This window comes from Podarcis vaucheri, assembly GCF_965113315.1.
Source record: "Podarcis vaucheri genome assembly, chromosome: 4".
NCBI lineage: Eukaryota > Metazoa > Chordata > Lepidosauria > Squamata > Lacertidae > Podarcis > Podarcis vaucheri.
The window spans coordinates 86060079-86084540 of NC_138762.1; the positions used below are offsets into that span (position 1 = coordinate 86060079).

At 43.5% G+C, this 24462-nt stretch overlaps 2 protein-coding genes across 3 annotated transcripts in view; one reads left to right on the forward strand and one right to left on the reverse strand.

Moving 5' to 3' along the window:
- FGF14 (fibroblast growth factor 14) overlaps window positions 1-6711 on the forward strand; it is a 315754-nt gene extending 309043 nt beyond the window's left edge. For both annotated transcript variants that reach the window (XM_082218866.1, XM_082218865.1), the window contains exon 5: window positions 440-6711. In XM_082218866.1, the coding sequence (XP_082074992.1) occupies window positions 440-576 (137 nt within the window). In that variant the 3' untranslated portion in view covers window positions 577-6711. The remainder of the gene's footprint in view (window positions 1-439) is intronic.
- Window positions 6712-11895: 5184 nt separating this feature from the next.
- The window catches only part of ITGBL1 (integrin subunit beta like 1), a 127602-nt gene continuing 115035 nt past the window's right edge, over window positions 11896-24462 (reverse strand). Inside the window, exons 9-11 of the mRNA XM_082218741.1 lie at window positions 21610-21756; window positions 16800-16913; window positions 11896-13662 (exon numbers count right to left, since the gene is read on the reverse strand). Of these exons, the coding sequence (XP_082074867.1) occupies window positions 13571-13662; window positions 16800-16913; window positions 21610-21756 (353 nt within the window). The 3' untranslated portion in view covers window positions 11896-13570. The remainder of the gene's footprint in view (window positions 13663-16799; window positions 16914-21609; window positions 21757-24462) is intronic.

Sequence of the window (24462 nt, forward strand, 5' to 3'; positions counted from 1 at the left end):
AACTCAGTAAAATGGAGTTTAAGTACAGTGGTGCCCCACAGGACGAATGCCTCGCAAGACGAAAAACTCGCTAGACGAAAGGGTTTTGCAGTTTTTGAGCTGCTTCGCAAGACAAATTTCCCTATGGGCTTGCTTCGCAAGACGAAAACATCTTGCGTTTTTTGCAAGTTTGTTTCCTTTTTCTTAACACCGTTAATACAGTTGCGACTTGACTTCGAGGAGCAACTCATAGAACGCGGTGTGGTAGCCTTTTTTGAGGTTTTTGGCGATTTTTGAAGCTTGTCCAAAACTTTTCCGACACTGTGCTTCGCAAGACGAAAAATTCTCTAGACGAAAAAACTCGCGGAACGAATTAATTTCGTCTTGCGAGGCACCACTGTATTGGGATCTCTCACATTTTACTTACGCATCTTGTCTCTTTCTCTTCTCCCATTTGTAGTTGCCATGTATCGAGAACCATCTTTGCATGATGTTGGAGAAACAGTGCCAAAGGCTGGGGTGACTCCAAGTAAAAGCACAAGTGCATCGGCAATAATGAATGGAGGCAAACCAGTTAACAAGAGTAAGACAACATAGCCAGATCCTCATGGGTATTGTGACTTATTGAGCTCTCTTAAGTACGGCTGAGCATTTTATCCTTGCAAGACTGTCTCACTCTGGTGTCTGCGGATCAGCTGGAGGCAAGCAAATGCTTGCTCTTCACTCGTCCCAAACTAGGTTATTGCAAGCGGATAAATCTCAACCCGTAACTCCTCCTACAGCAAAGAAGACACCTGGTTAACCAGCTGAACTCAGACCATGGAATGCCCTACCAGATATGGAATGCCTTTTTAATATCTTTTCTGTGACTGTGACACCTCATGTGAATGACATACTTCACAAGTACACTTGATATCCTGCCTGCTGACAGTTACCCATAACCCCCCTTTTGAGTCCAGGAAACCCATGTGTTTTAAGTTCAATTTTGTAGCACACAAAATAAGTAATTTCTAGATAGATGCTGTAAACCTGTGCTATTATGAATTTTCTCTTCTTCCCCCTTTTTTACAAGGCTGCTCGCTCTGCTGTTTGTGTGACTCCTTTGCAGGGATTGTGTTTCTCTCAGAGTTAAACGTTGCTGGTGGCTTAGTTCTGAAAAGCAATCAGGGAATCAGGGGAGCCTTCGAAACCCTATTCGGAATTATACCCGTCAAGGAATAGGATCATTGTCACAGAGGTACAAATGGGGATTCGGCGTGAATACTCTCTAGTGTGTTCTTGAGGTTGGCATTACTGAGAAGGGAAAAGCATCAAACATGGCCGGTCAACAATCTCTCGAGGCCAGTGTTTGACATCCCCTGCCAGTTTCTTTTTGTGTGTGTGTTTTATACATATCACAGGCTTACTGGTAATGGTAACATTTGCCTTGCCCAGCGAGCAAGACCCACACATTTTTGGGAAAGTGGGTCCAAAGAACTCTGTAGGCCTTGTAGGCCTGAACTAAGGCTCATTTTTCATCTACTAGTCCTCATTATTTGAAAGTTAAAGGAAAAAAATTAAGATGAATGAAAATTGCGCTACCTAAGTCCATTTCGAAACAATAGAATCCTTCCTGTTTTTAATGAATGGAACGTAATCCCATCCTTATTTTTTTTTGGCTGTAGTCCACTCTCTTACTCAGCAAAGCATGGGCAAGGAAGTTACTGTGTTCTTTTTTGCAGCACCAATGCAAGGGGTAGAATATACTTTAATACTTTCAGTGTTTTAAAAAAAGAGGGAAGTTTTTCAATGGGACATATTTAAAGAGTTCCTTTGTGTTTCTTTCTTAAAAAGCTCAGCATGCAGAGTTTAATGCTCTCTATATAATTTCACCAGTACCACGTTTCCAGTCCAGCTTTTTAAGATAATATATGCCCACCAAATTGCTAGGTTTACGGTGCCTTGCCTTGATCTCAGTATTCTTTCCATTGTACTTACATGAACCTAGGAAAATTCTAACACAATTACAAGGCTAAGAACTTTTACCATTGGATTGCTTAATAAAACAAATACTGTTGATATTTCCTGGATATCAGTTTAAGAGTGGGTTGAAGCCAATTGAGAAGTGAAATGACAAATGGCCAGAAGTCTTAGGAGACATGAGAAAAATGCTGCTAAGACATTAAGTAAATTGGTGAAGAATTCGAAAGTGCTGATTAGAAAACTTGATAAAAGCAGAAGGCATGCTATGGACCAAAATGTACCTCAGTTCTGGAAAACCATGTATTAGACTATTCGGTGTTCATTTTCATGTTTCCCCCCCTCATTTCGTTTTTTTGAGACTGTGTTTTCAGAATGGCTTTTAAAAATTGTTTCACATTTACATAAATTATGATCTGTTGAAATGTTCAGCCTGCTTAGGTAGTCAACTAGATTGAACATTGGTTAACTCTTGACGCTTACAAGATTTTCATAACAGCTTCTATTTTAATAAGCAAACACTTGATATACATCCAAGTAGGTTATGTGATGTTGCTTAAGTAGAAATATACAATGTAAGCATTCAGGCCAATTATTTTTTTTGTTTTATTTCCATTTAAGACAAGAGACTGTTTAAGGTTGGTTCTTTTTAACCAGAAGAGTGAAGCACATAAAATGATGCTCAATTTTCCAAGCGCTTAAAAAGACAAAAGAAGAAGAAACTAAAGAGGTGTTTAAAAGCTATGAAAACGGTATGTGCACAAAAATAAACCCTGAGCATCCTTTTACCCTGTGGCTTTCTCAAAACACTCTCTTGTGTTCTCTACCACATAGGGACAAAAGGACCAACTTCCCCTCCATTAATTGGATGTTCAGGGTGATCAGCAGGTGGTGTGGCCTTCTCATGCAGGTACACTTATGCGCAAGGGCTGTGTAGTAAATACTGAAACTGAAGGTCTCTAAACTATCCATACTTTGCTCTCAAATGTGAAATGTTTTGTGTTATTCTCTAAAGACTCAGTTCCAGCAACCTGCTGACTTTCATTCTAAATAGACAATTAAGTTTCTATACTGTGCAACTGGAATTAAAACAAAACAAAGTTATAAAACAGGAAAGCAAAATAAAAAAAAGATGTAAAATGCATTGTTTTTGCAAAATTTTGGAATCAGTTTTGTATTGGTGGATGAAGAATGGGAGAGGCAGGTGTTGGGTATACAGTGGACTTTAGCACTGGGAAGTATGAAGATAGTATCCTATCTGGTCAGCTCATGCAACTGATTTTATAAGGCCAGCATAGAAAAAAAAATTCCGCCCCTACTGCATCTTAATCCAGACTGCACTCATGACAGTATGGTCTGTTGGGTCTACCCTGCACTGGCAATTCTTCATCTTTTCATCTATGGAGAAGCTCATGAGACATAATCAAAGTTCTGCAAAGTGGGATCAATATCCTTTGAAACACAACAATTTAATTTCAAACATGCAAACTCATGTTGCCAAGCCAGCCGGTTGAGAGTGGCTAATATTAAGGCTGAGTTTATTTTTGTAATGTGAATGGTTGGCGCTGTACTGTAAGTAGAACACACAATGTCACCTTTGGCATTCTCTTCTGTGTCTGGAAGGGTCTTAAACCAGTGGAGAACCTGTTTCAGCACAAAGGAGAGGATTCATTTTTCTTGTGCTTCAGTTACTCCTTTAGGTTTGTCTCTTGTCTCATCTGCTGCATGGGAAGAGAATGGTAACGATGAACTGCATGTTGTAGGCTATATGTATCAGACCTGTTGGTATGTACTGCTAAACTGACATACATATAAGCAATGAGTTTGTCTGCATTGTACAGTTTGTGTTTATTACCATTTTGTTGTATACACAGATGCAACATATTGAATAAAATATTTGTATGAAGGCATATTAAAAACAACAACCCAACATTTGATATTTTACCCTCAAAAAAAGTTGTGCAAAGTAACATTGCATTGGCAGCAGTATAAACAAAACATCATGTATATAGTTTGGCGAAACTCAATTCTCTCTCCTTTGACCATGCCAAAGAAAATTTTAACTCCTTAATCTGTTACCTCTCTTGCTGTTTTCCAGGACAACATGTTGCCATTTTGTTCCCTCTCAAATTAATTTGTGTCAAGCAACACTTGCTTTTCAACTGTCTGTTACTTGCTAAAGAACTGTACCAGTAAACGTGATGGAATCAATTTGTATTTACAGGTCAAATGCGTATACTGCCATGTAAACACCATGTTTGTGTTCCCACATTCTCTCAGTTTGCATGTTTTGTTGTGTTGGCTTTAGCTTCAATCCCCGCAAAGGAGGCAGCATTATCAGCAATGAACAAATATGGTAATGACAGACCCCAGCCATGTCATGCAGTTCTAATTGCAGAGGGAAATCAGACATTCCTCTGATCCCGAGACCTGCTTGCCCTGGTGGATTTCTTGGGCATATTGGGTTTTGCCATTCATGCCAGCAGCTTCTTACGCTGAGATACATGAGAAAGGCAACCTAGATGAAGGAGCTCTAAGCATGTATTAGAACTTGCCTACCCCAAACTTATCATTGGTTCTGGATATCCGGGTGATGGGCTGCAGCAGGATAAGATTGCACCTTTCATCCTTTTAGCAGTTTAAAAAAACCGAACACTTTTACTTTATTCTGCAAAATCTCATCTAAGTCCATGAAAAAACCCATTCCCTGCTAAAATACTGAATTAAGTACCACCTTTTGTTCTGTCTAGGAAGCATCCACAACACACAGGAGTTCTCACTAGCCCACCAACACTCATACACTCTTATAGGGATCTAATAGGGAGGTAATATATAAAAGTTTGCAACACACTTTAGGATTTTCTGTCCTTGAAGTTACTTTAAAACTGACATAAAGTATTTGTATGAAATTATTTTTCCCTGCATCAATTTGATTTAACTTCTTTAGAATTATATTGCCCTATAGCAAACTATCAAGGCATTAAAAAAATAAATGACTACTTGCTATAAAGATTTTGCCTGGGGTGTGTGTGTATATATGGGGGGGGCAGGCTCTTCTTCTTACCATATGGGGGAAGGTTTTCACTGCCTTAGTGCCACTTTGCTATGGCATTAGGTGAGTTGGCTTACATACCTTCTCTTATATTGCACTGAAATGCTTTTCAACTATGTCCTGACAAGACACCAACCATCTTTGGATACTTAAATACAATTTATTTTTAGCTATTTAGTTTAAAAATCAAAATCTTGTGATACTTTTCAAACGGAGGTATATTATTCCCAAATGTTAAAGAGTCTCATCTCCTGATACCTTTTTATTTGCTTCAAAGCAGGTTTGGGGAGAGAGGCTGCTAATTTGACCAGAGCAGCAGTGCATGCTAAACCCTTTCTTCCCATGCTGTCCCTCTAGGCCCCACCCACCTCCAGCTACTTTTTAAGTTATGAAAGAGACAGCAGGAAAAGTCCCCTGCTCTGCATGGCGTTTGGCTCCTAGTCTTTAAACAGACAGGTAGGATATGGAACAATACCATCACTTTGGCCCTGATTATCACTTGACCCTATCGGATTATTTGGCTATCTTTCTGCTGCATATCCAGAAATTCAGCAAGTGATCATTATTTTCATACTGGCACCCTCCTTGACTGTGCTAGCAACTTGAAAACAGCCTGCTTGGGCACATTCCTTACCTGAAGTGGACCGTGGTTGTCCACAAATTATAAGTCACATTCTTTCTGGGCCACGTGAAGAGGATCCCCACAGGAGCACACACACCCTGAAACTTTGGGGGTGTGAATTTATAAGACCTGTTTGCACTGGGTTGAGACACGTTTCTTGAGTACATACTCGATCTTTCCTGGGGGAATTCTCATGAGAAAAGCATTTGCACTTGCAATGTTCCACCTGCACTTTCAAGTGGTACCATCTCGGAAAGACTGTACCGCTAATTTTCCCTGAACATTTTCGTTGGGTTCAAAATTATATGTTGGGTTACAAAACTATACGTTGAATCTTAGATTGAAGTGGGCAACAAGCCAGCTTTGTTTACATTTCTGTATGTATGCCACTCAATCATATAGCCAACAACAATCCTCATTATGGCACACACAGTGAACAGGCTATGCACCCAAGATGAAATCTTACAGCCTAATTAACTGCAGTAAAGTACATTCTCGGAAAAGTGAATGAAAATGGACGCTTACCCCTTCCTCCAGGTAGGTGGCTGTTGCGGATCCTGGTGCTCAGTTGCAATCCCTGGGATAGCCAAAACACACATGGCCAGGTGGCCATTGGGGGATTGCCCTGGCCGCCTGGGGGTTCCCGCCAGCTCCTGCACTTTAAATTGGCCAATGAGAGGCCTGCTCTGGGGGGTGTACCTCACTGGCTGAAAGAGCACTGGCTGCCCAGCTGCCCGAGCAGCCAGTGAGGCATAAAAGCCAGCAGCACCTTCCCTTCTCTTAGGTGAACTGGCTATGCAGGCAAGTGAATGACATCCAAGGTGAAATCTTATAGCTTAATTAACTGTAGTAAAGTACATTCTCAGAAAAGTGATCAAAAATTACGACTGTTTTGTCCCCACTGGACAAAGGGCTCCACGATATGAGGCTGAGATGGTATATAGTTATCAGAGGCATTCTTATCTCATTTCACTATGCTTCCTCTTAAATCAGTTGGTGAAGAGCAGCAACCGAAGGGGCAAACCACAAAGGTGCACAATGTTTTAATAAGATATTGCCACTAGTCTATCCTGAGGTTTTTCCAAGTCATAATTGTTCTTCTTTTAGAGCAATTTTGGTGGGTGGACTCGCTAATTCCTCAAATGTTTACAAAATTCTCCATTGTAGGGAACTCATTTTGATGGCTGGCCACTTTGGTTTGTTTGCTCCCAACTGCTTAAGGTCGCTCCTTCTTTTATTTAATGCATCGCACATTGCACAGCTACAGCCCAGGTTCTTTCTTAAGCAGGGTGGGGTAACAATAACTGCTAGTGGTTAAGAAAAGATCACTCTCATACTTGTGTGGGATGGGAATGCTCCTGCTTTTCATGTTACCCTGTAAATGGCTAAGAAGTCTCTGTAATGACATAATGGATAGCATTAGTAGCCATGATACACATGCAGTATAGTTCTATAGGAAGGCATGCCAAAGCCCACTGAAACCAAAAGGTTAAGAGTGCCATTTTTGGTTAGTATTATCAGTTATTTGGTTAGTAATATCAGAGTGTTTACATTGCGCGCACGTGCAAAATCCACACTGTATGATTTCCACAATCAGGACCAGCAGGCCATAGCTGACTTTCCAGCCACTCGCTGTCTCTAATTTTGTCAAAATAAAAAAATTCCTTCCAGTAGCACCTTAAAGACCAACTAAGTTAGTTCTTGGTATGAGCTTTCGTGTGCATGCACACTTCTTCAGATACATGCATGCACACGAAAGCTCATACCAAGAACTAACTTAGTTGGTCTTTAAGGTGCTACTGGAAGGAATTTTTTTATTTTGACTATGGCAGACCAACACGGCTACCTATCTGTGTCTCTAATTTTGTGTTATTCCATACTCAACGCGACATTTTGTGTTATAGCAGCTATTTTGGAACTGGTGTGCCCAGCACTCCCGAAAAATTTGAAATGTGCCCACCCATCCAAAAAGGTTGGCAACCCCCAATTTACATAATCAAGCCTCACAATCGTTGCTAGCAATGGTAAGAACTATAGTAGTGCAAAGGACAGCCTAAAGGCAGCTACATAGATGTCTAAATACCATTGCAAGTCAGGAACCCAACACATCAGAAGAATTTATACAGCCAGCCTTGACTTCTCTCCTGCCTTTCTAGAACTTATTTCTACCAGTGGAAACACAATTTCTGCTCTTAGCTACAGTTGACTAACCATAGTGTCAGGATGTTAAAGAAGCAAAAACAGAAGACTGCTGCTGGAGCACATTAGGAACTAATTGGGTTGTTCCTATGTGCACCTACATGCACAATGCATGCATTACACTGAGAAGGTGGTTAATATGTGAGTTGAAGGTGTGAAGGGAGCAAATGGCCTCTTTATGTATGCAATTATTTACCAGCCCCCTAGTTCACACCAGTCATCTGATGAAATCAGTTTGTGCAATATAAACTGGTGGCAGGCACAGTTTACATAAACAGCAAGAAGAAGAAGAAATGTATCCCACAATATTCCTATCTGCCCATTTATACAGGTCATCAGAATGGAGGTTCTCCTCTTTGAATTTAATGGAGCTGCCATTGAAAAGGAGACAATACACTGGGTTTCAGTTTCCGTACTTCTTATGCTCAAAGTTCAGACTCCCCCCGTTACTGTTCTGCCTCTGTAAGTATTTTAGACCTTGGCGCTAATACATTAAAAGCAAGAGAGAGAAAAAGCACAGTACGGTGTCCAGTTTGGTGGCATGTTTCCTAGCTCAAGGCCATTTACAGTTTGCACACACATACAAGTAAATGTGGCTGCAATCGGATGGCTCCAACCCTTGTATGGAAATCTGTATGCACAATGGGGCCCAACTTACACACAGAGAGCATTTCCTTTTGAGCAAGAGTCAAAATCCAATGCATATGGCAGAATTTTGATCTGGGGCAAACGTATCAAAGTTGTCAGTTAGGAATAACGTTTATTTTGAGCCCCTTTTAAGCTAAGTGCCCATTTAGCAATTTGTTATGCTGATCAGCATTGACTGTGCAATGCTATCATTCAACTATAACCAATGTGGCTTAGATCCAGGCACAGGGAAGCCTCAACTGTGCCCCATATTAATTGGACTGTGGATGCGCCATCCAGTACCTTTCTACATAAATAAAGCCCAGTATTAGATGGCCATTGCAGATGCTCTAGGGTCACAAAAACCACATGTCTAAAATATAAACATAGTTTTATAGACGTCTCTTGTCAAAGCAGCAAACCATAATTATGAATTATTGCATCACTGGAATCTTCAGCTAATACTGTATCAATATATTTTTGGAAGTGCACTATTTGGAGTTTAAAGATGACATAGAACAGCTCTGAGGAGTATCTGCCTGATTATGCATGCACATAACTCCTGTTTAATAAATTATGCACAGACATTTAGAGGTCACTGAATACACGCTCTGATAAGAAGTACGTCTTTTGCTTTTAGAGGAAACAAGAAATGGAATCGCATGAAGGGTTTGCTCTGTGTGTGTGTTGTGGGGGGAGGGAATTGTTCATACCCAGGTAATGCAAGCTTCCTATAAACATCTCACACTTCAGCCATTTCATTAAGGTAGCAGCTTTCTCTTTAAACAGTACCTGCTCTTTCTACAAAATTAAACTCACGTTTTTACAGTAATTAAGAATATATATTTTGCAATGGTCTTTCCTTATTTCTGCATTATGGGTCAATCCAAAAGCTGAATATAGACATCCAAGTTGTTGCAACAAAATAATATATTAAACTTTTATATCTGGATACAAAGGTCTCCCCAAACATGTTAGCAAATTTGCTTTGCCATCCTTTAACACAAAATGTAAGCATTCTTTTTTTAAAAAGAAAAGAAAAGAAAATGTATGTAATTTTCTCTCTCTGAGAAACTAAAGGGCTGCCAATTTCTCCATGTACAAAAAGTGATTCTATGTAAATAAAGCAGGGAACTCCCCAAGAGCTGTGCATTTCTTTTTCCATAATTCAATGTGAACTCCACACTGAGCAGCATTTCACCACTAAAAATAAAATTTAAAAATTGTTCCTAAGACTGACCTATTTGTATTTATTGTTCTAAAACCACAATTTCAATTTTCTGTGCTGTCCTGTTCTAAATGTCTTTGACTCTCTACACAATCACACTGAACAGATGAACTCAGGGCTGGCATCAGGTTTGGGTACCTGGAGAGGCTGAGGCTGGGCTCCCCAATGATATATCTGCCCTATATGCCCTGCATTCCCCTTTTCTTTTTTCTGGCCTACTGCTCTACCACTAGAAGACAACTTTGCTCAGGGCTCTGCCAAACCTGGATGAACTGTCCTTCCTCTGGCAAACCTGGATGAACTGTCCTTCCTCTGGCAAACCTTCGGTTTCATTCTTTCTATTTTTAAAATGGCAAGGTTGGGTGAATACCAGGTCTGATTATAGTAGTTAATGCCAGGTGCATGTAACACACATTCCAAAAGTGGTATCAGTTTTCTTTTGCTTTGCATCAAGGACCAGGCAGCAAGTACTGCTAATGTAACACGACAGGGTTATCTGTAATGAATAGCTAAGCCAGGATAGCCAACAAGATGCCTTCCATATGCCGTTGGAAAGCAGTTATGCAGAACTTGTGACTGTTAAGCCAAACAACACCAGCAGAGCAGTCAGGACTGGGTATTAGTCAAAGCTATTCCTGCTGCCTGCCTGGGACTGCTAAGACAAGGGAGCAGCCACAATATATAGCTGATGGGTGATAAACGCTTAAGGCTTGCTGTGCAGTTCAGGCTATATTCATGTGATCAACAGAGCCATGAGACATAAAGTGATCAGTCTGCTACTACACAAGACTTGATCCCCTCTGACCATAATCCACACAGTCATGCACCAAGCCACCTAGGGGACAAAGAGGGTCAGGAGGCTTCGCTATAGTAGCTCTGCAGCACAAACACGCTGGGCTTCAAATCTCCCCTTCAGGATTGCAGTTAAGCTTACTAGCAAGTATTGCATTCTTGCAATTAAAATCCACTTAGTTACCTTTCGGCAAGTTCTAAGAGCAAGAGGAAATCCCCAAGAAGCCTGCCTTGGCCATTATCCTCTAGATGGCAAGACACTCATCACAGTATATTGATTTATTCAGCCTGCAAGAGATCTGATGGGCACACAATGTTCCAGGGCTGTTGAGAGGTTCTCTCAGCTGGGATGGGGAGTCTGCAGCCTGATTTTACACGGGTGGGGAGAGCTTGGAGGGAAGATAATGAGCATGGGAGGGAAACAACTGGAGGGGGCGAGAGCCAAAGCAGATGACAGGATGGAAAGGGGGAATCCCCTTGCAAGTGATCAGACCATGGGCAAGAGTGATCTGACCCCCAGTAGCCCAGGGAGTGAGAAGGACCTGAGAGAGGCGAGGTGTGTGAGAGGGAAAGGGGGTGGCAAAAAAGAGAGAGAAAAAGCCCTCCCACTTTTGGCTCTGGACCTGCCAACCTTTAGCCATGCAGTCCCTAAAAGAAAAGAAAATTCCCAGTCCTTCTTTATACATTTGAGTCCACAAGACAGATCGCTTGGGAGGCACAAATCTGTACATACAACTGGCTCTTTGCCAAAATCTAAGCTGTGGCTTGGCAAACTTGCACAGCCCCCCCCCCAAGGCTTCCCACAGCATCTCAATGAAGAAATCAAATGTGCAGGCGCATGGCACTGTGCTCTCAGGCTTGCTCCACCTGCTGAAATTAGAGGGACAGATTCCCCATTATAGACTGCTAGGACATAGACAAGTGACAAGGGCTGGCACTAAGGCAGTTGTCAAATCAGTTTTGCCCATAAATTATTGCTGCTTCAATCACTCCCAACCTCCACCACAACACTCTCAAACTCAGGTTTTTTTTTTTTCAGCCGCAGTGTGCCAGAGCACAGTTCCTCCACCTTTTTCCAGATCCCTCAAACAACAACTCCTGGCACTAGGCCCTGGCATGAACCAACTCCCAAACCAATGACCCTTCTCCTTCTCCCTCACACACGAACCCAACCCTGACATGGCCGTGCCATTGCTCCTCCCAGTTTCCCAGAGACACGAGGCCTACCCACAGGCTGCCCCTTCTTTCTCCTCATTCCAGCTGCTCTAGCAGGGGGTGGTGGTGAAGCACATGGAGGAGATGGAGGGGCCTCCCCATTGCCCTGGCACCCAGGGACAGTGGGGGCAGCATGGCTGCCAGCCTGTGGATGGGAGACATAAGCGAGAGAAGGGTTCACAGGGCATGCAGGGGGGATGGAGGAAGGTGCAGGGGGCAGTTCCAGCACCCAGTGGGAGACAGGGCTGAATCGCCTTTCACCCTATTTCAGCTATTCAGTTAGTCCTGTGGATCAGCAACCACGAAACAGCAACCAACCTTGAGGTCACCCCTACTAGTAAGTTTCTCTATGTGAAGGAAGTGCTTTTTGTGCTCTGGCTTACCATATCCCTGGCACACTACTGCCTTTTTTCTTTCCAGGTCCCTGATGGCATTGGTGAGTGAGAAGAACCAAATCAAGGCCTTTACAATGGTACCTCGGGTTACATATGCTTCAGGTTACATACGCTTCTGGTTACAGACTCCGCTACCCCAGAAATATTACCTCGGGTTAAGAACTTTGCTTCAGGATGCGAACAGAAATTGTGCTCCGGCGGCACGGCGGCGGGAGGCCCCATTAGCTAAAGTGGTGCTTCAGGTTAAGAACAGTTTCAGGTTAAGAACAGATGTCCGGGACGAATTAAGTACTTAACCCGAGGTACCACTTATATGTACTGCTGAATTACTTTTACTAATTAATTTCTGCTTGCTCAGGGAGGCTTTACGATTCATTCACACAGTCCTAGACACTTGGGGTGTTCTACACAACAGCGGCACATCTGATTGCCAATAAAAAGATTACTTAAAAACACGCATTTTGGCAAACATCTGCATTGTTCCAGCCCTGCTTGGTGCTCCTGGTAGTCTCTCTTTTCCTTCTCCTCTTCCTCCTCCTTCACTCTCACAGACTTTGGCCTAATTTAACCACACTACCATCAACTCCAGCTGGCTGCAGCAACACCTCTGATTTGTCCCCAGAGTCACGGGTGTCCCCAAAGGATGTTCAGTGACATCCTTAGCTGCGTGATGCGGCTCATAGCAGCCAGTAAGATTGTGAGCAGTGGGGGCAAATGATGGAAAGAAAGGAGGGAAAGGGGAAGGTAAAATAGCACTGGGTAACAGAACTGAAACAATGCAAACGTGCTTTCAACGTGGACCTAAAATCACTGATGTAGGAAGTCATTTTCTGGCACTTTTTAAAATCAAGGTAAGTAGTTTCAGCTCACCCTTTAAGAAAAAAAGCAAAACCTTCATGGAGGGAGAAATTTCCCCACGTGCCTCCTTTCCATTCCATCTCTTCCCTACACTTACAAGAGACCTGTGGAAAGGGGTGGTGAGTAGGGCAACACAAAGCAGAGAGGGTGTGTGTAGCTGAATGAGTGTGTGTCTGTGAGTGCAAGAGAGAAAAGGCCAGGATTAAAGGGACCTCTCCCTCTAATTTGGAATTTTTACATATTTCTGAACCAGCATTTTCATACAGATAGTTCTTATTACACAATGAAGCTGAAATTCAGTAGCCCAACTACGTTATATAATGTGTCTTGTCTGTGCAATTTCCAGCAAAGATTATTTGTGGCACTCTAACAGGATATACTGTCTTCTTTTGTGATATTGGAGGGGCCCTATCCTGTTCCCACTGACTGCACCGAGAGCAGGATCAAAACCTGGTGTTGTTTATTGGATTCCCCCCGCCCCCATGCACACACACCTGGAAATATGCTGCTGTGCCCACTTGTATCTAGTGGTGGATTTGCTTGTCTTAAAGTTTGTCTTGCATTTAAGTATTCTAGCAGCCTAAGTTAAAATAAACAAGCACCAGACCCAAAAATCCTTCAGTCTTCAGTGTTCCGTGGCAGCATTAGGAGTATTCCGTCCCAAGCCAGATTTCGCAAGCATTTCCAGTCCAACCTTCCCAGCACTCACAGTTTCCACAGCTACATATACCATTTCCTGGAACAAAACAACACAGGCTATAATTATCCATAATTGAAATGTACTTCATTAAACATGTGTTGCTCTGCAAACGTCGCAAACCATCAAACAGCTTTATTTCGCCCTGTACATATTTTCTCTTGCTGGACAGAACTCGCTTTGCAATTTGATTAAGTCGTCACCAAAAAAAAAAGCCTGCTAAACAGTTTGCCATCAAGAAGACACTGAAGGTTACAATTAAACCATCAGAGTTTACAGCCAGCTGCCTCTGAGCTGCTTAGCTCCAATCTTTGTGCTGCAGTTCAAGGTACAAAAGAAAATGGGCATCTTCATCTTTTGATCCTCTAGAGACGCTTTAGCTATGCTATATCCAAATCCAGATCCCTTTCCTTGCATGCTTCTTTCAAGGCAACCAAGTGTGTATAATACTAGGGCATTGGCAGAATTCAGGACTCAAAAGTCAGGTTTGGGATGGAGTAAAGGTAAAGGTAAACCTGACAAATAGGTCCAGTCGTGACCGACTCTGGGGTTGCGGCACTCATCTCGCTTTATTGGCCAAGGGAGCCGGCGTACAGCTTCCAGGTCACGTGGCCAGCATGACTAAGCCGCTTCTGGTGAACCAGAGCAGCACACGGAAATGCCATTTACCTTCCCACCGGAGCGGTACCTATTTATCTACTTGCACTTTGACAATGCTTTCGAACTGCTAGTTTGGCAGGAGCAGGGACTGAGCAACGGGAGCTCACCCCGTCCTGGGGATTGGAACCGCCGACCTTCTGATCAGTTTAACCCACACCGCCACCCGTATCCCTTTGGGATGGCGTGCTTGCCCCCAAACTCATGCCTGCCATTCACAGACCTAATTCATGCTCCTGAAGACTGTCTCCTTCCTCTGCACCAGTGAACAATCTGTGAACTATGCTTTAGCTGCCATTTTACAGAAACCTTTGTGTCCAATTTGCTACCAACTACCTAGGGTGGCTATGTGTCCAACTCAGGGCTTCTCTCTCTCTCTCTCTCTCTCTCTCTCTCTCTCTCTCTCTCTCTGTGTGTGTGTGTGTGTGTGTCTCTTTGCTGCCTGTGGCAGCCATTTTGTGCTGATGCCTGCAGTGCTTTTATCAACACCTCATTCTTTTCTTTACCAAAAAATGAACTGGTCCTACTTGACATTTGAAGACATCCTCTATTTAGAGGTCAGTCCAGCAAAGAACCGTAAGAAAGGGGAGCAGAACTGTTAGCACCTGGAGCAGGTCATCTGGTTGCACAGTTCCCTGCTATATGTTTTTAAAAAATAATACCTGGAAGTCTTTGGCACCACAAGGGCATCTCAAAATGCCATATGAGCCTCCCTGGGAAAGGTATTCCATGAAGAGATTGCATATGTCAAGGTAAATCAGGGATGGGGAACCTGTGGCCTTTCAGATGTTGTTGAGTCACAGATCCTATCACCCCTAATTGCTGGCTGGGGCTGATAGGAATTGGAGTCCAATCACCTTTCCATATCCCTGGGTTAGATTATCAAAAGCAAGTACTGTAAGTCTTTGTTTAGCTGTTTGTTCCCTACATTCGCCTGCCGTTTCAAGGTCAAAACCTGTTGCAGCAATGGAGCATTTGTCCTCCAAAGTATGTATGTTCCTGGCAAAAAAAGGAGAGGTCTAATGTCACTAGACATCCCCCTCCTACCTTGTCTCTTGATAGCTACGGTTGCCTATTTGGCATTCGCTGTCTGCGCTTCTTGGGCAGAAGACAGATGGGCAGACCTTTAATTGCCAGCCATCATGTCAGGAGAAAAGTTGTCAGGCTCCTTGACATCCTCATGGAAAGCGTCCAGACATCAGGCCAGACTGCAAGATGCATGGCTGTTGGCTAAAATGTGCTGTTCTGCCGCTGTCCAGTAAACACACACGTGCTTCCCTGATGTTCTAGAATCATGGAATTGCGGAGCTGGGAGGGACCCCCTGAAATGCAGGAAACTCAACTAAAGAAGTACATTTCATATTGCGTTATATATTCTCCAATAACTGGGCAAGTCATTCAGAGAAATTAAAGGGTGTTTCCCCCAGCCTTTTCCCAAGATGAAAAATGTAGCTTTCTTTCAAAGCACTAAACTAAGGTTAATCCCAATATAGCAGTTTCAGTGCAATATCACATCTTCAGCAGCAGTGCAGGAGCTCTGCTATCCATCAGGATAAGTCAGTGGCAGCTATTAAAAGGAGCATTATGGGAAATGTGCCCTCCAGCACTGGAAAGGGCCTACATAGAGCTTTCGACAAACTTTTGTACAGATTTGCTTCTCACTGTCACCACGGAATGCTTCCCGCCCCCCGTCCCCCAAAAGGTCATATTTTATTAAGTGACAAAATACTGTGTTTTGAGAGCATGGGAAACAGGATGTAGCTATAGTGTGTGTGGCCTTTAAGAGGTGTGCCTGTCATCAAACAAACTCCCCTCCCTTGCTGTCAGTGACAGTTTTCTAACAACAAGTCCTAGGGGAGTGTGCATATAAGTGCACATATCGCTGAAAATAAGGCGGGGGAGATGGCAGGGGAAATAGCTTGCGAAAATGTGTATGTTAGGCAAAATGATATGTAATATTAGAAAAAATGTACACTAAATTGACAACCAGTTTTCATTATAGATATAGATATCCATATATATTATGAACTGATGCTGAAATGCAGCAAACTGAACTTAAGATTCAAAAACAGAGAGAAACACAGAAATTTTTTTTGGCAGATTTCTCATATAATCTTAAGACTTAGAAGGGACCCTGAGGGTCATCTAATCCAACTGCCTACAATGCAGAATACGCATCTGTCCCATATGGGGATTGAACCTGTAACCTTGGCGTTATCAGTGCCACGCTCTAACCAACTGAGCTATCTAGCTGTCTTGTTGACCTTCCCAAACCAGGAGAGAGGTTTCCTCCTGTTCATTTGGAACTATGAGCTTTGTAGGCAACCCTACTGGGTTGCTTTGTCTCCCAGCTTATAAGCACAGTGTGGTCAAAAGTGCACATGTTGGTGGGTGGGAGGCCGTTGGGTGGACAGTTGCACCATTTTGGGTGGCAGAGGCTGGCAGACCAGATAAACTCTTTCAGTCTCTGCTATCCTACGTGCTTAAAGAGAGGAGTTGGCAGGGCGAATGTGCCACACCTGTGCAAACAAGGCCATCGTGTTTGTCACAGTCTCTGTCGTCGCATTCGCAGAATTCCCCTGTGATGTACCATTCCTGGGGTGAACAGATGCACTTTCCGCAGTGACAAGAACCTGAAAGCACACAAAAAATCATTACTAGCACTTACAGAACAGTGGAGCTTTACCCGTCGGGCCTGAAACATCTTGGGCGCACAATCAGTGCCTATTAATAAGCAATTGTCTACAAGGAGATAATCAAGATAAAAGCCATTGAAGAGAAGAATGCTATAGAGGTGTGCTTTGACTTGAAGAGTTTTCTATAAGGCCCTGTAGTGATTTCTCTCCATACCTCCTCCACCTCCTTCCATTTTGTTTTAATCAGGAGTTACTGTGAAGAGGGAGATGCTTTCGCTTTCTGCCAGAGCTCTAAAATCAAGGCTACTGTTTCCCAGTGGGACAAAGCAGTGTGTGATTTATTAATTAATTAATTTGGCTAAGGTAACAAGGCAAGAAGGGACAGGAGAGATATTCCTTGAGGGCACTGAAGCCACTAAATCCAATCAGGGATTTTTTAAAACAACAACAACAACAACAACAATGAAGTAGAAGAATAAGCTACACAGCCGTTTATTACCTGCTGGCTGTGGGGGAAGCAGAGCATGCCACAAACACGAAAAGGCTTTTGTTTCTCCAGCCCACGGGTCATATTGGGTGCCCCACTCAAACAGCGGGGGACAGAAGAACTCAAGCACTTGTGTCCATGAGGGATGTCTAACTAACCTCACAACGTATAAAATTGAGGCACAATCCCACTACAAAAAGAAACACTTTCAAGACCTACTGATTTCAGTGGGGGAAATGAATCAATTCTCTCTCTCTCTGGAATGAATGGGAGTTGTGGGGGAGTTTAATTTCGGCTAGATTGTGTGTTCTGGCTTAAGTAGGAGCAGTTGCAACCCTCTTTTGGCCTTTCAAGTCTTCCCTGTTTCATAAGGTGATGGTTAAAAGGTAAAGGTAAAGGAACCCCTGACCATTAGGGCCAGTCGTGGCTGACTCTGGGGTTGCGGTGCTCATCTCGCTTTATTGGCCAAGGGAGCCAGCGTACAGCTTCCAGGTCATGTGGCCAGCATGACTAAGCCGCTTCTGGCGAACCAGAGCAGTGCATGGAAATGCCGTTTACCTTCCCGCCGGAGCGGTACCTATTTATCCACTTGCACTTTGACGTGCTTTCAAACTACTAGGTTGGCAGGAGCTGGGACCGAGCAACGGGAGCTCACCCCGTCGTGGGGATTCAAACCGCTGACCTTCTGATCGGCAAGTCCTAGGCTCTGGGGTTTAACCCACAACACCACCCACGTCCCAAGATGATGGTTACTGGATTATTATTTATCCAGAAGATCTGTCCTTGCATCCAGGGGTTGGATCTTAGAATCACAGAGCTGGAAGGAATCCTGAAGGTCATCTGGTCCCAACCCCCTGCAATGCAGGAATCTCAGGGGCTCCTGGCACTTTCTGTCTCTGATGAGTTTAGGCTCAGCCCAGCTGGGCTGGTGTCCCTGTTCCGCCATCAACTTCACTGGCATACCGAGTTGTGTTTTTGTGTGTGGACAATGCGTCTTTTCAACCACAATGCTCCACCACCAGGAATCGCAGCTGGAGGTGCCGGCAACGCTAATGTGAAGAATCAGCTGTTGAAATAAATTCTTCAAAAATAAATCTTTCAGGCAGAAACCTGGAAACGCAGCCAGAAATTAAGCTGAGCCTGTAGCTGCCAGATGTTTTAAGATTTCATTATTATTTTTTAAGAAAAGTGTTTTGCACAAAATGCAAAGCTCCATTAACAGCTTGATCTTCAGACATGCTCACCAGCGTATAATTGCTCGATATGGTACCATAACAACCGCCCTAGAACAAATGTAATAAAATGGCCTTAAAGGCTAATCATTTCTTAGAATAAGGTGTGTGTCCTCTTCTGCGCTAAGAGCGAGCCAGTGAAGGATTAGTTGGGTTAAGAACAGCAGCCTAGCATCAGGCTTTCATACTCTGAAAAAAGGCATAATATTGTTTCCCCAGGCAGCTAACCATCAAACTTCCTTTGTTTAATTGCAGTGCATATAAGGTGCGGGATACTGCAGCTAAAGTGGTTTTTTCTACAGCTCCCATCATCCTTGATTGTTGGCCATCCTGGTTGGGGCTGATGAGAGATGAACCCCACAACCTCTGTAGTATGTTTACTACCCCATATTCCATGATGCCTGTTGCCTATTGAGACAGGTAAGAAGGAATTCAAGAAGCCAAAGCGAATGAAAGGCAAACCCACCAAAATTCTATTCTTTCTTCCCCCTTTCTCTTTCATGCCAAGTTCTACAAGCAAGTAGTTAAGTATACCAGTATATATTCTGCAATGACAAATAGTTTGCAATTAAACCCGGAGAGGAAAAATAATTTAACGTATACCTAAAACTGCCTAATTCTCCACCACAAAACACATACACACACAAACCATTCCACTGCTGGAGTGGAATGTGAAAACAATGCGCAGTGTGAAAAAAGGTGTGCAGCCTGGGAGTCATTTTGGACTCACAGCTGTCCGTGGAGGCGCAGGTCAATTCTGTGTCCAGGGTAGCTGTTTATTAGCTCCGTCTGGTACACAGACTGAGATGGTCTCGCCAGAGACATGCATGCTCTAGTTATCTCTTGCTTGAACTACTGCAATGCGCTCTATATGGGGCTACCTTTGAAGGTGACCCAGAAACTACAACTAATCCAGAATGCAAAAGCTAGATTGGTGACCAGGAGCAGCTGCCGAGACCACATAACACCAGTCTTGAAAGATCTACATTGGCTCCCAGTACGTTTCCGAGCACAATTCAAAGTGTTGGTGCTGACCTTTAAAGACCTAAATGGCCTCATTCCAGTATACCTGATGGAGCTTCTCCACCCCCATCGTTCAGCCCAGACACTGAGGTCCAGCTCTGAGGGCCTTCTGGCAGTTCCCTCACTGCAAGAAGCCAAGTTACAGGGAACCAGGCAGAGGGCCCTGTCGGTAGTGGCACCTGCCCTGTGGAACGGCCTCCCACCAGATATCAAAGAGAAAAACAACTACCAGACTTTTAGAAGACATCTGAAGGCAGCTCTGTTTAGGGAAGCTTTCAATGTTTAACAGACTATTGTATTTTAATATTTTGTTGGAAGCCGCACAGATGGGCGGGGTATAAATAATAAATTACTATGTTACTATTATAATGAAGAACTTGTGCAGTTTTTCCTCATCCAGCATTTTGCCTAAGAGGGGAATTTCCTTACTTTCTATTTTCAGTTGCTCAGCTGAATACCCAGTAGCTAAGCAGAACTTGGATTCAAAGATGGTGGCTCAGTCTTGGCTCTGTGGAAGTTTCATTTACAATTACTGTTCCACCTTGTCAGAAGAACCAGTCACACATTTGTACACCAGGGATGGGGGACCTATGGATCTTCAGGTGCTGTGGGACTCCAGTCTCCATCATTTTCCAGCCAGCATGGCCAATGGTCAGGGATGATAAGGCTGGGGTCCAGAAACATCCAAAGGACCAAAGGTTTCCACATTCCTGGCTTCAGACAACATCAGGCAAACCCTGCAGTGCAGCAATATCTCTCTCAACTATGTTCTACATTGGTCAATGCTCAGAACCAGTATCCCTGTCAGAGCCATGTCCTCTCACCCCCGCCTTGTGTTGATGGTAGCAGCCATATGGGTCCTCTGTTCACCATGGCTAGAAGCAAGGAACTCAAAACAGGAGGCCACTGTGCTAGGTTTTTGAAGTTTTCAACACAGCACAATGGGGCCCAGCTGCTCACAGTGGTGGCAAACATCCCACAGGACTAGTGTCAGCCCTTTATATGAGCCTCTCAGTAGCAATCTGCATCCTAGCCCATGTGCAGAACCTGATTTTTTGCCTATTGCTGAAAACCAGAGTAGTGGGACACAGACATTCTGCCCACTGTGAGAAAGGCAGGCAATGACTTGATTGTGAACTTGAAAGTGTCCCACATTGGCACATGGGAAATTAAGAAAGCGCTGTCATGGGCAGTGCACATGGCATTTGAAAAGGCCATTTGCAGTATTAGAAAAGCGAGATCCTAAATACATGCCGATGAATCCTGAGAGACAGAGGTGAGGTTTGGGTTTGTTTTTTTAAAAAAAAATTAAATAAAACAGGGACCAAAGAATCACATCCTACACAATTTTAGAAGATTATTTAACTCTCTTTCCAACCCAGAGGGCTTCAATCACCACTGAGCCAGTCTTTTCTTAAAATGTCTGCATTTGGTACAAATTCCATAGCTTCGAAGAAGCAGCCATAATACAGTTTGCAACCGAAAACGAATGGCAATCTAACAAGGTATAAAACCTCTGAAATGAAGGAACCCCCTCAGACTTTGATGGATATGAAAGGAATTGGCAGTCCAAAAGAAAAGAGAAAGACTCTCTTCCCACTCCAGACAAGTTTAGCAAACGTGCTCACACACCTGCTGGCACCACTTGGAACATCATGCCAAGGTATAATCCCTCACACACAATGGCCTCATATAGATACGCACACCCACAACTATACCTGCAAATGGGACCACACTGTTGGTAAACAATGCCTGAAAGGAAAGCTTCTAAATACAAAACGGAGAACTTCATGACAAGAGTTCTCTGTATTGTAAAATCATTTTGAAAAGCTGTCAAACAGCGAGGGGGCTATGAAAGTTGAGTGCTACAATTTATAACCTGCAGGCTGTGCTTTTTTTAATCTCCCAGAGCATGTCCATACACCGTGGCACTCTGTTCCCCCGCACTTACCCTTCCCTGAGCACAATATGCCGTCCGCCGATTCGCAGAAACTTCTGCTCTCGCTTTCCGTCATGTTGCACTTCCTTGGGTGCTGACACAACTTCCCAAACCATCCATCCTTGCAAATGCATCGACCGCAGGAACACATGCCGTGACCTAGAAGGAGAGATGGCGAGGCGGGGAGAAGTTTGCATTTTAAGTTTATTATGAGGGACGGGTCCTGCACAGGACATTATGCTGCCCAGGGTGAGCAAGATTGCAACTCCCTCCTGCAGCTGACCAGCCAGGTACTTGGACTTTACTTCAGCAATGGCCCTGAGGCACCACTCTCCACCACACCTGAGGGTGGCAGGCTACATTATGGGGCACAGGGCAGGTCACATAGGACTTGTAGCTTCCAACAAAGGGGGAATGGCTGAGGAAAGCTCAAAAAGAATGGCTGTGGAAACAGTATTTCATTGGGAATGTATTTCACAAAGAATAGATGGTATTAGGGGAAGGAGGTGGCAATAGGCTGTTGGCAGTTGGCAGTTGGCATTTGGGAATTGCTTGCTTATGTTAGTTCCATCTTGACTGTGAAGGTGAGAGGACTTCATGCGGACATTGTCTGGAGGAGTTTGCAAATGATACTTGTTCAAATGTTGCCAGCCTGACAAGTGAAAGGATTTATTTTCAACTATTTGTGAAAGGCACATTAAAAAAATTCACAGATAGCTAACAGGAACTGCCACCACTGCCTCTCTCTCACACACCCAGCAATTGCTTTCTGAGGCAGCCACCTCACTCTGTCTTATGGCAGTAACAGCACCGGTATGGGGTCAAAACAGGCTGAGATGGATTCTCGTTCACTTTGTCAACAAAGGAGAAGCTTCACCTGCTAAATCTCTATGACCAAAGCCTGGTTGGGGCACAGGGAAATGAGCCACGCAAAAAAGTTTTGTGGCAAGCACGGCCCTGAGTCCAAACAACATCCCTGCTTGTCAGACAATGCCATGCCAATGGAACAGAGTGCAACAGCCAGAGTTTCCCAAGGCAGGGCTTAAGCCAGACTGAAAAAAAATACATTGGAATGCTGTGCAAAAAGCTCACTTTGCCACACTTTGGGAAAGGCCTTCTGTACTTTTCAGAGCTCTCAGGCAGGGCAAAATTCAGCATGTGCAATCACATCAATCAGTGCGACTTTGTGACTGAAGAAGATGCCCCTGTTGGACATCTGCCGACACCAGACCTCTTATGGTGGGCATGCCCCAGGGAACTGGATTGGCCTGCTGCTCCCTCACATGTGCACACACGGTATCCCTGAGTATTTGGAAACGCACTGTTCCGTACTTTGAGCACTGCTGTGCACAAAGAAGAGGGCTTGCTGCGTGCAATGTGAATCAGTCCTTTAGCCCTTTGTGAACAGCAGGAAAGGGACTTTGCTAATTTCCATGTTTATATGTCTAGAAGTCTTTGAGCTGTTCTTATTTGTGTACACAGCGGCCTGAAGAACAACTTGTGGAGTCGAGTCACGTTACCCTTTCCAGTCCACTTATTGATTGTTCTTCATACAAAGTTAAGCACTCAATAACTATGGCATGCTGCGTACTTTACGGTGGGCAAACTGGATCTCCTTCTACACTCACCTTCGCAAACATGCATCTGCATACATAAACAGGAACCTGTTTGCAAACGTGTATGTAAGCCTACATGAGTATTTAAAGTGGGCAGTGATTTATAATTGGTTGCAGTCTCCAATATGTAATTGCTCCAGGGGTAACCATGACAATCAATCCATAAATCAGGTCCCCACACACAATCTGATCCATCATATATTTCATGGACAAATATTGTACAGATTGGAAAGATGACCCTTAGTCAGCAAAAGTGTCTCATTTAGCAATGTTAACAGGGTTCAATGTGGAAGAGAGGGACTACAGCAAAAATGGCCTCAGCCCAGTATACCTGAAGGAGCATCTCCACCCCCATTGTTCTGCCCAGGTCTAGCTCTGAGGGCCTTCTGATGGTTCACTCACTGCAAGAAGTGAAGCTACAGAGAACCAGGCAGAGGGCCTTCTTGGTAGTGGCGCCTTCTCTGTGGAACGCCCTCCCGCCAGATGTCAAGGAAAAAAGCAACTATCTGACTTTTAGAAGACATCTGAAGGCAGCCCTGTTTAGGGAGGTTTTTAATGCTTTATGTTTTATTGTGCTTTTAATTCTGTTGGGAGCTGCCCAGAGTTGCTGGGGAAACCCGGCCAGAAGGGCGGGGTATGTATAAACAAATAAACAAATTATTATTACTATTATTATTATCACTAATCATACAACCTATTTTATCAGAAGGTATCATTTACTGTGGAAAGTGTGTGCAAACTCCTTTCCCTCTTATGATTCTTACCCTTATGCTTCACTGTTTCGCCCTCTCTCCATGACCATGCCAAATTTAGTGAAAATTCAAAGCCCTATTTAGTGATAATTGTTTCACTACCCTTAAACCTATGAAATGTGATTCAGATTTTGTCTCATTGATTTGTGAGCTGGCTACACACAGTTTTTACTCTCTCTCAGCTTCAGTTATCCAAGGGTATAGAATGGGGATAACAGAGCCACCCTCACTGGGCTCTTGTGAGCATCACAACAAAAATAATTGTTAAATGCATTAAGCACTGAAAGTGAAATTTAAATGATGAATAAAATTATTTAGTAGTTCTGTTTTATTTTTCATCATGGCAAACTCCCCGCCCAGAACATTTTTATTCTTTGGGATTTGGATGTTGCACAGATTTCCTTTTGAAACAGCTCACATTTGAAAGCGTTATAATATTCTAAACATGTTTAATACTCCAAGGAGAAGGATGACCTGTGCACTGAAGTCTGCAATCC